Here is a 13,909-nt window from a genome sequence, read left to right on the forward strand (position 1 = left end):
TGTATTTTGAAGAGTAACCAAAGTCTTATGGGTTTAGAAGGAAAGGACATTACAGAATTTTTAGTTTTGGGTGAACTAACTCTTTAATTGCTATTATGGAGAGGTATATGAGATTAAACTGATCCTATTAATCTAAACCACGTCTAATAGTTCGGAGTATTTTCTTATCCTCAGATATACCTGCCCCAGCCGCCAATGTGTCCGGACCCCGTCTACAAGCTCATGTTGAGCTGCTGGCACAGGAACACCAAAGAGCGTCCATCTTTCCAGGAGATTCATCACACACTACTAGAGTGCAAGCCATAGTGTCCACTTACGTGCACTCCCAGAGACATTTCAGTTCGCCCACAGGACTCCAGTCAACTACACACAGCAACACGCACTTAAACATTCCCATGTATAGGAAGTTCGATCAGAATCTATCATTGTTTTTTGTAGCTATTTTCACTGTGAGTGTGCAAAGGCAAACTGATATATATGTATATATATATATATATATATATATAGTATGATTGAACTATACGCCCCCTAACTAAGTGCCTGCGGTTGGCATACAATACCTGGGCAGCACTAGGCTAAAGAAAATGTAGCAATGAATTTAGGCACCTTTAACACAGAAGAATTGGATTTTACACACTGTGTATTTTCTTCAAATAACTTTATTCTAACTGAAATATCTACAAAATATTTTTTTTTCTGAATAGATGAGACATTAAAACATGGTATTGGCTACTAATGGGCCTTTTATTATTTCCAATTTAATGTTGTTTTCAGTATTTTGAGGCCGAAGACAGCTTGAATGTAAATAAGAATCATTAATTGACATTCAGATTCACCTTTGGTTTTTATGTTGATGTCACTTGACGTTTGTGTACATGTTCATCTCATTTATTGAAAATGCTAAAGTATTTAGTTATTTTGCATATTTTATTTTTTTCTCTGTAGTAAACTGCAAAGGCCACTTCCAACCAAGTGGAGTAACAGAAAGTTTATCTGGTTGCCACAGAATTTAAAATTCAACATCAGAAAAAATTCAATTCAAATTGTAAATGTAAAATGTATAGTTATTCTGCAATTACCTATATATGTGTTTATATTTAAGTGTACTGCTTTACAGAAGTGTTTTGCTTGTTATGGTGAAAATGGTGATTATTTAAGTCCATTTCATTATTTTTCTTTGCTCAAAACAACTTTTGTATTAAGAAACAGAAATGTCAGCATAATGAGCTATAAATAGCCATAATCCTTTTACAACAATCTGTTACAATATTTGCATGAAGTTGGATGAAATCCGATATAGTAAAATGACTTAATAGTAATTGTACATTTTTTTCATTATATTTTTCCTGTGTGTTCATCTATTCTCAAAGTAGGCCCGAATGGGGCTGTAAGTACATTTATTATCAGTTTTGTTGATCAAAGATGAAAATAAGCTTATTTTAAAGCTGTTTGTCTTTCTTTTATTTTAGAGTATATTTTAAGTGGTGCTGAATTGCTAAACCGTTGGATAAATACTGGATTTGTATTGAACAGATGCACTATGATGGTTTACAGTAAGTTGTGATGTGTTTTCGCATGTGAAAAGTGCTGCAAATGGGACACTCAGAAATCTGTTTTGTAATTAACTTGTATACTTGTAAATCATTTTTGTATGGTCATTGTATATGACTATAATATTGAAAATGTGTGCACCTTTTGGGGTCAGTTGAGATATCTGCCATTCTATAAGTGTTTTGGTTGTGGATTTGAAAGTCTCTATCTACGTGTATAGATTAATTTTAACATTCTTGACATGACTGATGAAGTTGCATTATAGATATGCTTTAATTCTAATTCTGCACTGTTTAAATGTTTTATCAGCTGGTTTTCTAAGCAAGTCTATTAAAGTTTCTTCCTTCATACTATAAACACAAAACAGTAGGCTATAGTCCTTTCTGAGACTGAGTTTGTTTACAAAAACCTGAAACATAGGTACAAAAACCTAAAACATTTTTCTGAAACATCGTCTTTGTGAGGAGAGGAAAAACTTTTTTATATATATTCTCTACATTCAACAATATCTTATCACAATGAAGGGGAAACTGGATTATTTTTTATCAATATGAAAAATATACTGCATTTTCTTTCTTTAATCGTTTGATGCTCTATTCGTATCCCAAAGTTTAAGTGCTGTATTCTTTTAATAGCAGTCTTTTTTTCCCACTAATAACCTTTTGTACATGTAGGCCTATGTGTTAGAAATTTGTACATAAGATATAATAAATTGATGAATCTCTAAACATGTTGTCTAGATATTTTACAATTATAAAAGCAGATTTCATACTTTCACAGTAATAAAATGTGTATTTGTATGTAAATTTGACGTTTGTGTGCAGCTTATTCATTTTGACGTTGTCATTCATTTTGATTCGTTATTTGCTTTGTAAACGTTCATATTTTTCCCCCAAATAAATCTAATTTTAAAGCTGAGTTTCTAATAATAATGCTCTGCTGCTATCACATTATTTAGTTTTCCGACGATTGGGTTAGCCTGGTCTGACAGTAGCTAAGTCTTGATTGGTCAGAGTAGATGTCACGTCACAGAAAGAAAACAGCTGATTGGCCGATAGAAGTGTGACCTCCAATCACACCATGGCTGTGCAAACTCCATCCGTACCTGATCCGTACACTCACACACCGGCGAAATAACGTACCACATTAGAAACTGTTGCGAAGGGAAAATACAATATCACAGGTAGCATAGCATATATTGTATGAATGTAAAGATAGGATGAAGAAAGTAGTGTTGGTAACCGGTGCGAACAGGTAACGAAACTGTGTGTATTTAATTGTTTTCTTTATAGTTTCACATCACTGTTATAACTTCATTCTGTTGTCATTAGAGATGGAAACCTTTGGTTCTTTTTCAATTATCTTTCTGTTTTAAATAACCAAAAGACATTTTTGAAAGAAATACATTAGAATTAATTGTATTATTCTGTATGTGTTCTCATTATAGCCAGCAGTTGACATGTTGCACAATGCATCTCTTTACTCTGTAATGTTCACTGCATATAACCCTGTTTGCTGTCATGTGTTCAGTGGTATTGGCCTTGCCCTGTGTGAGCGGCTACTAAGCCAGGATGCCCAGCTGCAGCTCTGTCTGGCCTGCAGGAACATGCAGAGAGCTGAAGCTGCCCGACAGGCTCTTCTAGTGTCTCACCCTCAAGCTCAAGTTTCTCTGCTGCACTTAGATGTGGGCAACATGACCTCAGTGCTCAGGGCTGCTGTGGAGTTCAAGCAAAAGTAAGACATCCCAGTCCCTGTTTACCAAAATACACTATCATTTTGATGGACTTCATGCTGCTTATACTGAATTCTTTTAGTTTAAGCATATAGTGACCGAGCTCTAAAAAGCATCATAAAAGTAATCTGTATGACTCATCTGCTATATTCCAAGTCTTTTGAAGCTATTTTATAGTTTTGTGTGAGGAACAGACTGAAATTTTAGTAGGGGTGCACGATTCAGAAAATGTCACGATTCCATTCGATATCGATTTTTAGGCTCAAGATTCGATTCAAAATCGATTTTCGATTCAAAAACGATTCTCGGTTCAAAAAAACGATTCACAGTATGTAAATGTTAGGGGTGGGAATCTTTAGTCACCTCACGATCCGATCCAATTCCAGAATGATTCTTTATCTACTCCTCCCCCCTCCCTTCCCCTCCCTATTAATTCATTAGTTTACATAGGTAATTAAGTACTTTTTTAAAAAAAAATTACAAATTTAAAAAAAAATAATTAAAACAGTTGTATGTTAAGAATTTTCAACTAATATAACTTCAAAACATACAAGTAAGTAGCAAATAATAAAGAGGAGCATAGAAACATAACAAACAAACAAATAGTGCTTTCAGTAGCCTATTTAAGATTATCAACGTTTTCCATTCAAGAACTGTGAGTGATTTTTCTTCATCTTTACTTGTTGTTTTTTACTATGACATCATAGACTGCGGGAGATCTATTAAGCTGCATTCACGCACGTATCTCTTTTGAAATATAAGAAGTAAAGTGGTTTGTCCTGTCCGTTTAATCCCTTAAGACATAACTGGCTGTGTTTACGTTAATTTTGCACAAGTATATTAAATCACTTTCACGGAGTCGCACAGCCGCATGCGCGAGCAGTCTACACAAACAAAGCGCGCGTGTCAGCATTTGAAATTGAAAGCAGCCTTCTGTTAGTCAGGTTCATATTTTAAATATACAAGTCCACTGCATTCTAAACAACATAAATGATGACTTCGTAGAGCATTTGTAAGGAAAATACCGAAAGGCGAGACAGCACGCTTCAAGTGTAACGTAACATCAAACAAAGCGCGCGTCTCTCACAGCGCATCCTGTACAATGAAGCCTGTGAATGTCCTTGTAATTTGCTTCAACCTTTCCGAACTTATGAAAGATTATTTTACAGAAAGTTTGATTGGTGTATGTATGTGTGTGAGGAATTGGAAGAAAGCAGATTACGGGTGTTTCTAAAGCAAACTCAGCGTCATCGCATATCTGGTTAAAAACTAAGCTCAGAATCGATTCTGAAATTCTCAGAATCGATCCAGAATCGTTGGAGAGAGAATCGCGATCGATTTTTTCTCCCACCCCTAAATTTTAGTCTTATCACACCAAAAGAAACCTGCCCTCTTAAATCTCATTTGCGCATATTCAAATGTAGTGCACCACAGTCGGAAAGCATGAACCCAGCTTATTATGTCATGAAAACCTTATTTCTGAATGTTCAAAATGTCCAGTATTTTAAAGGCAGGGTAGGTGATTTGTTCCAGAAACATTTTTTGTTAGGCTGGTTGAAAGTCTCACATCCTGATAGCCAAAGTAAGGTGGTCTAAATGTATTTATATGTATATATAAATCGTCTGTGCAAGGCATTGGACCATAAAATGTTCTTCCAATCATTGCAATCAATTCCAATCATAGTCCGAATGTCCTAGCAGTCAGCGTGTGTATTTCCATACCTCCGCACACCCTGCTCACACAGACATCACACGTCATCAGTGCGTTTTAATGCTATATGAGTTTCATGCTATGAGCAACCAAAACATCAGCCATAGTTCCTCCTGAACCAAAATCAACAAGCTAATGCTGCATTCACACCATAACTACTGTAATTTGGAAGATATGGAAACCCGTGACATTATACTCGGAGCGGTTAGTGACTCGAATTTATGCGTTTCTATGACAACGTTATTAACGACGAAATGAATCTGCAGCAGTCAGGTGGTACAGGTCAGAGCTCTTTAAGTTGTTTATGTTCATTATTATTGTAATGTTATGTGCTTTGAGACATGATGTACTTTAACACTGTCTTTCGTGACTTTTGTTTGCTTCTTGCTGTACACGTTCATGTGATTTGAAGGAGGTGTGGCTTTGTAGAGCACTCTTAAGGGAGGGTGGGATCTTATGCTTTCAAAGCTAGCTCGCTATTGCTAGCCTCTCTGAAAATTACTTATCCTACCTTTAAATGTTGTAACTTTTTTTTTTTCTTGATTATGTGAATGTTAGAGAAAACATTAGGGGAATGTTAAGTCTATTTTATAATTTTGCAAGTATTATGGGAAAATTACTTTTAAACTATCTGAAAAAAGTAGTAGATAGTAACGTCTAAGTGTTTCATGTTTTGAAAAATGTTCCATGAATGATGTACAAATAATTTTTTTTTTTGCTAATGCAGAGGTCTTCAGCGACTGTCCTGGAGAGTTTAGCTCCAACCATTCAAACACACCTAAACCAGCTAATCGAGCTCTTCGGGATTGCTTCAAAATCGCAGGCAGGTGTGCTGAAGTAGGTTGGAAATAAACTTTGCAGGGCAGTGGCGGTGCATCTGAAATCGCATACCTACTGTATGAGTTGGTACTACATTTGAATATACTTAGTAACCGTTAAAAAAACATACATACTACCCTTTTGGCATACTGTTTTTCGCATACTATATAGTAGAGAAGTATTCTATTTCGGATGCAGCGTGGGCCTCCAGGAGCAGGGTTGAAGACCTCTGTGCCAATGTTTTGGTAAACTTAATAAAGACAGAGAACAAATGTTCTATTAACATTAACCTTCCCAGAATGTTAGCCGAAGTTCTGAGATTGTTCCCTGTTGACCGATGCAATTTGGTGTTATTATACAACTTTCAGTGCTCTAGTATCCATGCCATAAACCAACAAAATAAAATGAACTTATATGTAAAGAAAAGTTTGAGTACTTTTTAAACCCCTTGGAGCCATTGCAAGAATTCACACAAGGTTAATCAGATTAGTCCATCAATACTTACATACTTGGTATTATATGACCAGTGAAGCACATTTGGAGCCCCCAGTTTGATAAACGTAGACGTTATTTAATATTTTATACTTTTTTTTTAACAGGTACAACAGATTGGACTATCTGTATCTCAATGCTGGAATCATGCCTAATCCCAGGGTAGATCTCAAAGCCTTTTATAAAGGCATGTTTTCTAGGTACAGTATTTTTTTTTTCTATTTACACTACCGTTCAAAGGTTTGGGCTCAGTAAGATTCTTTTTTTCTTTTTTTTAAGAAATTAATACTTTTATTCAACAAGGATGCATTAAACTGATCAAAAGTCAAAGTAAAGACTTTTAAAATGTTACTATTTCAAATAAATCTGTTCTTCTGAACTTTATTCATCAAAGAAAATCCTGGAAAAAAAATGTATCATGGTTTCCACAAAAATAATAAGCAGCACAACTCTCTTTAACATCGATAATAATAAGAAATGTTACTTCTGCATAATTAGAATGATTTCTGAAGGCTCATGTGACACTGAAAACTGGAGTAATGGCTGCAGCTTTGCCATCACAGAAATAAGTTACATTTTAAAATATATTAAAATAGAAAACTGTTATTATTAATAGTAATAATGTTTCACAATATAATTGTTTTACTGTTTTTTGATCAAATAAATGCAGCCTGATGTTACCGACCCCAAACTTATGAACAGTGGTGTATAGTTTCTATACCACAGAAAATTTCTAAAATGTTTGTGCCCCAACATTACTTCCCTCACCTGTAAATATGATATTGCCATCATATTATTTACTACACTTGAAAAGAATACAATACAGCACACAAACTATGCAAATTTCTTTTATGCATGTAATTCTAGATTAACAAAAAAATAGCTTGTAATGTAATGCATCCATCAGCCAGTGATTCAGTAATATACATTTTAAAACACTGATTGTTACGTACTTAGTACTGTGTTGTATACTATTTTTAAAGTTAGTATGCAGGTTATAGTATATACTTATGTCATAGACAGTGTGCTGTTATATTATAGTATATTTTATGTTGATTATAGCAGAAGTCTTTGATTATAATTCATTTTATCTACCCATCAGAAATGTGGTTCACATGTTTGCCACGGCGGAGGGTATTCTGACCCAGGAAGATAAGGTCACACCCATTGGTTTGCAGGAGGTGTTTGCCACTAATCTTTTTGGTCATTTCCTTCTGGTAAGTTGATGGATAAGAACTAGCGAGTGTGTTTCAATGACCACACATAAAAATAAACCAAACATAATAACAAACAGAGACAAAACTAGTGTTTTTTTTCACCACTATTTCTATGGGAGCATAATTTGGCTGTGGTAGAACAGTATTTCTATCTTTTCTGTGCAACACTATGAAATCATCTGCCTCAAAAAGATCACCAAGAACAATATTTCATCCATGGATGCCACAGCATTCATTTCACTCGTCAACAACCTGTTCCCTTGGCAGCTGCCCGATCAATAATTCATCCGAACGTCTCTAGTGCTGAAGTTATTTTGAGTCCTCAAATTGCAGCCCTGTGCTTCCTTGTGAAGTGTTGCTGATGTTAATTGAAGAGCTCATGCATTTGCACTGAGGCATCTGGTCATCAGCGCTGGAAGTCAGAGCAGCAGAGTTCACTCCTCATGCTTCTCTATAGAGTGGAGTTATTGTGACTCCGGTGGCTCAGACATTAAAGTTGCATTAGATATGACACTCCGTGTCCTCGAAGGCTACGGCAGAATGGGGGGGATCAGTTGAGGCTTGTGTTTCTAGTCAAGTTGCCCTCTGCTTCTCTCTTACTCACACACTTCTAATCTTGTTTTGGTTATTTTAAAAATATATAAAAAAGTAAAATAACAAAAACATATAAACAAAGAAACTAAGATATACAGTACCAATCAAAAGTTTGGGTCTGTAAGATTTTTTAAAATACTTTTATTTAGAAAGGAGAATGCATTAAATTCATCAAAAGTGACATTTATAATTTTTTTAAAGAATTCAATTTCAAATGAATTGGACTTTCTAATGAACATTTATAATTTTTATTTATAACCATTATAACCATGTTTCATTTGTCAGCCATTTTGTTCTCAGGGTGTTCTTCACTGTGTTGTTTAAGACAAAGTGTTTGGTGTAATTATTATTTTTTTGAGTGTCCTGACATGTCAACTTTTGGCTCACCTAATGGTGATAGTTTGGGGCAGCATTACCAGTATGGTCATACAATGGAATACAAAAACAATCAGTGTTTTTGTAATTCTGTCTAGTATGCAGAAATTAAGCAGTACATTCCCTGATCCAACTGTATTTTTTTCTCCTGTGACAGGTGAGGGAACTGGAACCCTTATTGTGTCAGACGGACCGCAATTCTCTAATGATCTGGACATCTTCCAGTAATGCCCAGCGATCAGCCTTTAGTCTAGATGACATGCAGCATCAGAAAGGCCATGAGCCCTACAGCTCCTCGAAATATGCGTCTGATCTACTTAGCTTTGCCCTAAACCGCCACTACAACAGCCGGGTAAGTTCCCAGTTCCCTGCACAACTTGAAAGCCACACTCTACAACTTCCAAACATTTGCATGACATTATATAGAGTATCATAATATACCATACTAATTTATTATTATAATATTATTTGTGAATTATTAATTAATACTTTTGATCCGTTCTCAGGGTTTGTACTCATCAGTGATCTGTCCTGGTCTGGTCATGACTAACCTCACCTATGGAATTCTACCATCATTCTTCTGGACCTTCATCATGCCAATAATGTGGCTTGTAGGTCCCCAATTTACTTTACTTCTTGTTTATCAACACGATAATTGGAATGTCACACACAAATTTAACAATGTGATAATGTCCTAATGTCCTGTCCTGTCTCATCAGATAAGAATATTCACCAACACCTTTACCCTCTCACCTTACAATGGAGCGGAGGCTTTGGTATGTGCTAGCATCACCCCAAATGGTTCAGGCATCATCAAGTTTAACCTTGAATAATTATTACATTACACTCACCGACCACCATTAGGTACACCTGTTCAACTGCTCGTTAATGCAAACATCTAATCAGCCAATCACATGGCAGCAACACAATGCATTTAGGCATGTAACCATGGTCAAGATGATCTGCTGAAGTTCAAACTGAGCATGTTTGTTGGTGCCATGATGGGCTGGTCTGAGTATTTCAGAAACTGCTGATCTACTGGGATTAATTTAATGCACAACCATCTCTAGGGTTTACAGAGATTGGTCTGAAAAAGAGAAAACATCCAGTGAGTGGCAGTTCTGTGGGAGAAAATGCCTTGTTGATGTCAGAGGAGGATGACCAGACTAGTTTGAGCTGATAGAAAGGCAACAGTTACTCATAACCACTCGTTACAACCGAGGTTTGCAGAAGTGTGTCTCTGAACTCACCACACATCAAACCTTGAAGCGGATGGCTACAGCAGCAGAAAACCACAGCCGGTGCCACTCATGTCAGTTAAGAACAGGAAACTGAGGCTACAATTCACAAGCTCACCCCAGTAGAAGATTGGAAAAACGTTGCTTAATCTGATGAATCTCGATTTCTATGGCAACATTCAGATGCTTGGGTCAGGATTTGCCGTAAAAAGCCATGGGTCCATCCTGTCTTGTTTCAACGGTTCAGGCTGGCGGTGGTGTAATGTGTGGAGGATATTTTCTTGCTACACTTTGGACCTCTTAGCACCAAATGAGCATTGTTTAAATACCACAGCCTACCTGAGTATTGTTGCTGACAATGTCCTTCCCTTTATTACCACATCTTCTGATGGCTACTTCCAGCAGGATACCGCTCCATATCACAGTGCTCAAATCATTTCAAACTGGTTTCTTGAACATGACAGTCAGTTCACTTTACTCAAATGGCCTCAACAGTCACCAGTTCTCAATCCAATAGAGCACTTTTGGGTGGTGGAAAGGGAGATTTGCATCATGGATGTGCAGCCGACAAATCTGCAGCAACTGTGTGATGCTATCATTTCAGTATGGACTAAAATCTCTGAAGAATATTTCCAGCACCTAGTTGAATCTATGGCATGAAAAATTAAGGCAGTTCGGAAGGCAAAAAGTGGGTCCAACCCAGTACTAGCAAGGTATACCTAATAAAGTGGCTCTTTATAGAAATTAATTAATTTACTGAAATCTTTGACTGGGAAAAAATGTATGTTTCATAGTACATGGAATGAAAAAAAAAAAAAAGTGAAACCACTTTGACTAATAGTTTTTGAAGCTTAGTGTTGAAAGTCAGTTGGAAGAATGACTTGGCCTTTTAGATTTCTCCTGGTCTCAGTTTTCATCTATTGTTTTTTTTATTTCACAGTTTTGGCTGTTCATGCAGAAACCTGAGTCACTGGACCCATTGGCCAAATACCACAGTTTGACCTCTGGGCTTGGAAACAATTACACCCAACCACGCAAGGTCAGACCTGACAAGCGGATTCCCTCACTCATCTATTTTTATGCCCATTTTAGTCCAAGAATTGTAATTCTTTTAAAATGTAGTTTTATATAGGAAATTATAGTCTACAGAGTTTAAATTCTTTGTGATTTGGTTAGTTCTGCTAAGAAATGGTTGGACTTTATCTCAGCTGTTGATCCTGTTCACATCAATCATTACTCATACCTACATAATTTGACAGTAATGTGGGGTTTTTTTTTTTTTTAGATGGACATTGATGAGACTATTTCAGAGGCCCTGTATGTGAAGTTATTGGAACTTGAGGATACAGTGCGTAAGAAACTGAGAGACGAGGATCTAGATATCAAAGCAAACACCTAAATGTAAAATATGGAGTCAAAACTCTCGCATTCTATCCATCCCCTCAAAGAAATCTTTAAGGAATTCCTTAATATTTGTTTTTCATGAAGATCGAAACACTTTATATGAAATGATTGTGGTAGTCCAGCATTGTTATGAACTGTCATGTTCTTCACGTTTTTTTTTTTTACTTGTATTTACAAACAAGTACTGGCATTAATGTATTTGGCAAATATATCACTTATATGCAGAGTGACATTCAAGGTACACATTTGATCAGTTATTGCTTTCCTTGGGAGTCGAACCCATGAACTTGGGGTTGCTAGCACTATGCTCTACTTTTTGAGCTACTAATTATGAATGGCTAATTATTGTGATATTTCCATTAGTTTTGTTGCAGTGTATTCCAAGGTGAATTTTTTTTTTTTTTTACCATTGTAAGTACTGTGAACAGTCAGCAGTCTCTGACTCTGACAGAAATGGGATCACAAATCTGACATGTATTTTTTTTTTTTTATCTATTCCATTTTTATTTTGTCTTCTCACTCAGCCGATACACTGATATGTACAACATTTTTTCTTTTTTCACAGTCAAAGTATAAAGCAAATACAACAAAGTAATAGTTGAAGTGCAGTTGTAACAACTTATTCAACTACACAGCATTAAATAAACATACATATCAGAAACTAATGATTGTAATTCAAGCTTTATTGGCATGACAAATTGTACATTGTATTGCCAAAGCATTTATATGAGCATGAAAAATAAAAATGAACGAAGTAGAACAAATTCTGTCTTGAACAAGTGTGGAAAAACGGTTGAAAAAATACAGCGTATGTACTTTCAGTGGTGTGTGTGTGTGTGTGTGTGTGTATGTGTACAAGAGTTTGTGTGAATTCTGTAATTCTCCAGATGAGTTAGCAATGTATGGAGGTTGCAGGTATTGATGGGTTGCCATGGCGACGAAGATCAGACAAGCACTTCCCTGTGTTAACAAATAAACGATCATGCTATAACCAACTTAGCTTTCTATGTTTTGCCAATAAATTTGTTTAGAGATTTTTGATCACAAACAGTTAATACCACAGTACTGGCTCGTCAACCTTACCTCTGTGTTGAAGCTGGAGTTCTCTGGTACTCTGCACAGTACGCGCGCAGATGTTCAGGTAAATAACTTATGAGACTGGAGCAAATTGTTTGCTGTTTTCTATAAACTTCAAAATATTAATCCACAATATAGCACGAAGCGATGTAACTCGAGTGATCCAGACATTCGGAGCTGGTCAAATGTAGTGTGTTGGATGTGTTTCCACATCCTCAGGATCTGCGAATATTTGTTGCAGAGGGACTTGTGAAAAACTGCTCGTGTCGCACTCTGTTTCTTCAGCGAAGCCACTGAGTTTAGGGTTGCAGAATGCCCAGACCATGCCACAAAAGTACACAAAAAACGCTGACATCACCAAAAACATGAGCACATAAGACTCAATAATCGCCTCCGTCACCACATTCGGCATTCTTGTTGTGCGCGGAAGAATGGTTTCTTCAAATACATAAACGGTTATGGTAGAAAACTTAGCTGAATGTCTATGAATCACAGTCGCCTTCAGCCCAGTATACCATCACAGCTGCTTCTGCCTTGTGACAGTGAGTTCATGCAGTGTTTCGCACATAGCAATAAAGATTGCATAATCAATATTCTGAAAAAAATAGATGGGCTATATTAATAATAATTTTATTGGGACCAGAAGAAAGTCATATTTCCATTTAACACCTTTGAACGGTATGATGTGGATTTGTTTTGTCCTGTTGAGCCAATTACACACACACAAATAATAATAATAATAAAAAAATAAATAATAAAAAACACTTCTCAAAGTACTATTTAATTTCTCCACAAACAATGCCTAACATTTGACATACATCACTGCCAACCCAGAAGACATGACCATTTACCCCGGTTTCACAGACAAAGTCCCAAACTAAAATGCATGTTTGAACTGTTTTAACTGAAAGCAACTTGCACTGGCATATCTTAAAATATTGTTTTGTCTCAAGATGCACATCAGTAATGTTTTTTTTTTTTTTTCAGGCACGTTTATAAAAGCTACTGAAATGTCTTAATTGAACTAAAGTTTAATCCGGCTTAATCTAATTCCTGTCTGTGAGTCTCAAATAATGTATTGTGGAAATTATGGTGACTGGAAATTTTTAGTTAAAAAGAAATCGCTGATTTCTTATTTTGTCTTGTTATATAAGGATAGGCTAATTAAATAGCTAAAGTAAGTAAATGCACACAATTAAAAAATCTCAAACTTGATTGAAAATGATGCTCTATAAAGCATTCTGCTGAAGTGATTTTACCTTGATTTTTTCTTCTTCACACATCAGGTGTGTACATTGTTAATTATATAATTGTTAAAGTGGAAATTATGCCTCAATTGTCTGTGTGTGTGTGTGTGTGTGTGAAAAATAAAATGCGTTTCACATTTTCTAATGGACTTAAAAAAATAATAATAATAATAAATAAAAAAACTATAGCCCAGGCCTACATAAAAAGTAATTTGAAAATAGTAAATAAATGATGAAAGCACAGAAGATGAGACCTTCATAAAAATACACCTATAGGTAAACAAATATATCACTGTCCTCTTCAAACTACTTTATTCGGCCATTATTCTAGGTCTATAGCCTATCTATAAATAAACTGCCAAGAGAATTCATGCTTTCCAGATAATAATTAACTTGCGACATGTAACATTTTTGTCACAAAGACAGCTGAATGGTTGCTTTGATGGGTTACT

The 13,909-nt window shown here is 35.8% G+C and overlaps 2 protein-coding genes across 4 annotated transcripts in view; both read left to right on the forward strand.

The window, feature by feature from the left end:
* ddr2a (discoidin domain receptor tyrosine kinase 2a) overlaps positions 1–2,279 on the forward strand; it is a 37,724-nt gene extending 35,445 nt beyond the window's left edge. For all 3 annotated transcript variants that reach the window (XM_084128420.1, XM_084128422.1, XM_084128421.1), the window contains exon 17: positions 175–2,279. In XM_084128420.1, coding sequence (XP_083984546.1) covers positions 175–306 — 132 coding nt within the window. In that variant the 3' untranslated portion in view covers positions 307–2,279. The remainder of the gene's footprint in view (positions 1–174) is intronic.
* Positions 2,280–2,625: 346 nt separating this feature from the next.
* On the forward strand, positions 2,626–12,126 carry hsd17b7 (hydroxysteroid (17-beta) dehydrogenase 7). The gene is made up of 9 exons (XM_084128729.1): positions 2,626–2,805; positions 3,082–3,285; positions 6,413–6,505; positions 7,408–7,522; positions 8,649–8,843; positions 8,998–9,102; positions 9,211–9,267; positions 10,670–10,768; positions 11,015–12,126. Exons 1-9 carry the CDS (start codon positions 2,771–2,773, stop codon positions 11,126–11,128), a joined length of 1,017 nt encoding a protein of 338 aa, XP_083984855.1. The 5' UTR covers positions 2,626–2,770; the 3' UTR covers positions 11,129–12,126.
* The last annotated feature ends 1,783 nt before the right edge of the window (positions 12,127–13,909 follow it).

The sequence above is a fragment of the Abramis brama genome (assembly GCF_963993115.1).
Source record: "Abramis brama genome assembly, chromosome: 11".
In the NCBI taxonomy this organism is placed as follows: domain Eukaryota; kingdom Metazoa; phylum Chordata; class Actinopteri; order Cypriniformes; family Leuciscidae; genus Abramis; species Abramis brama.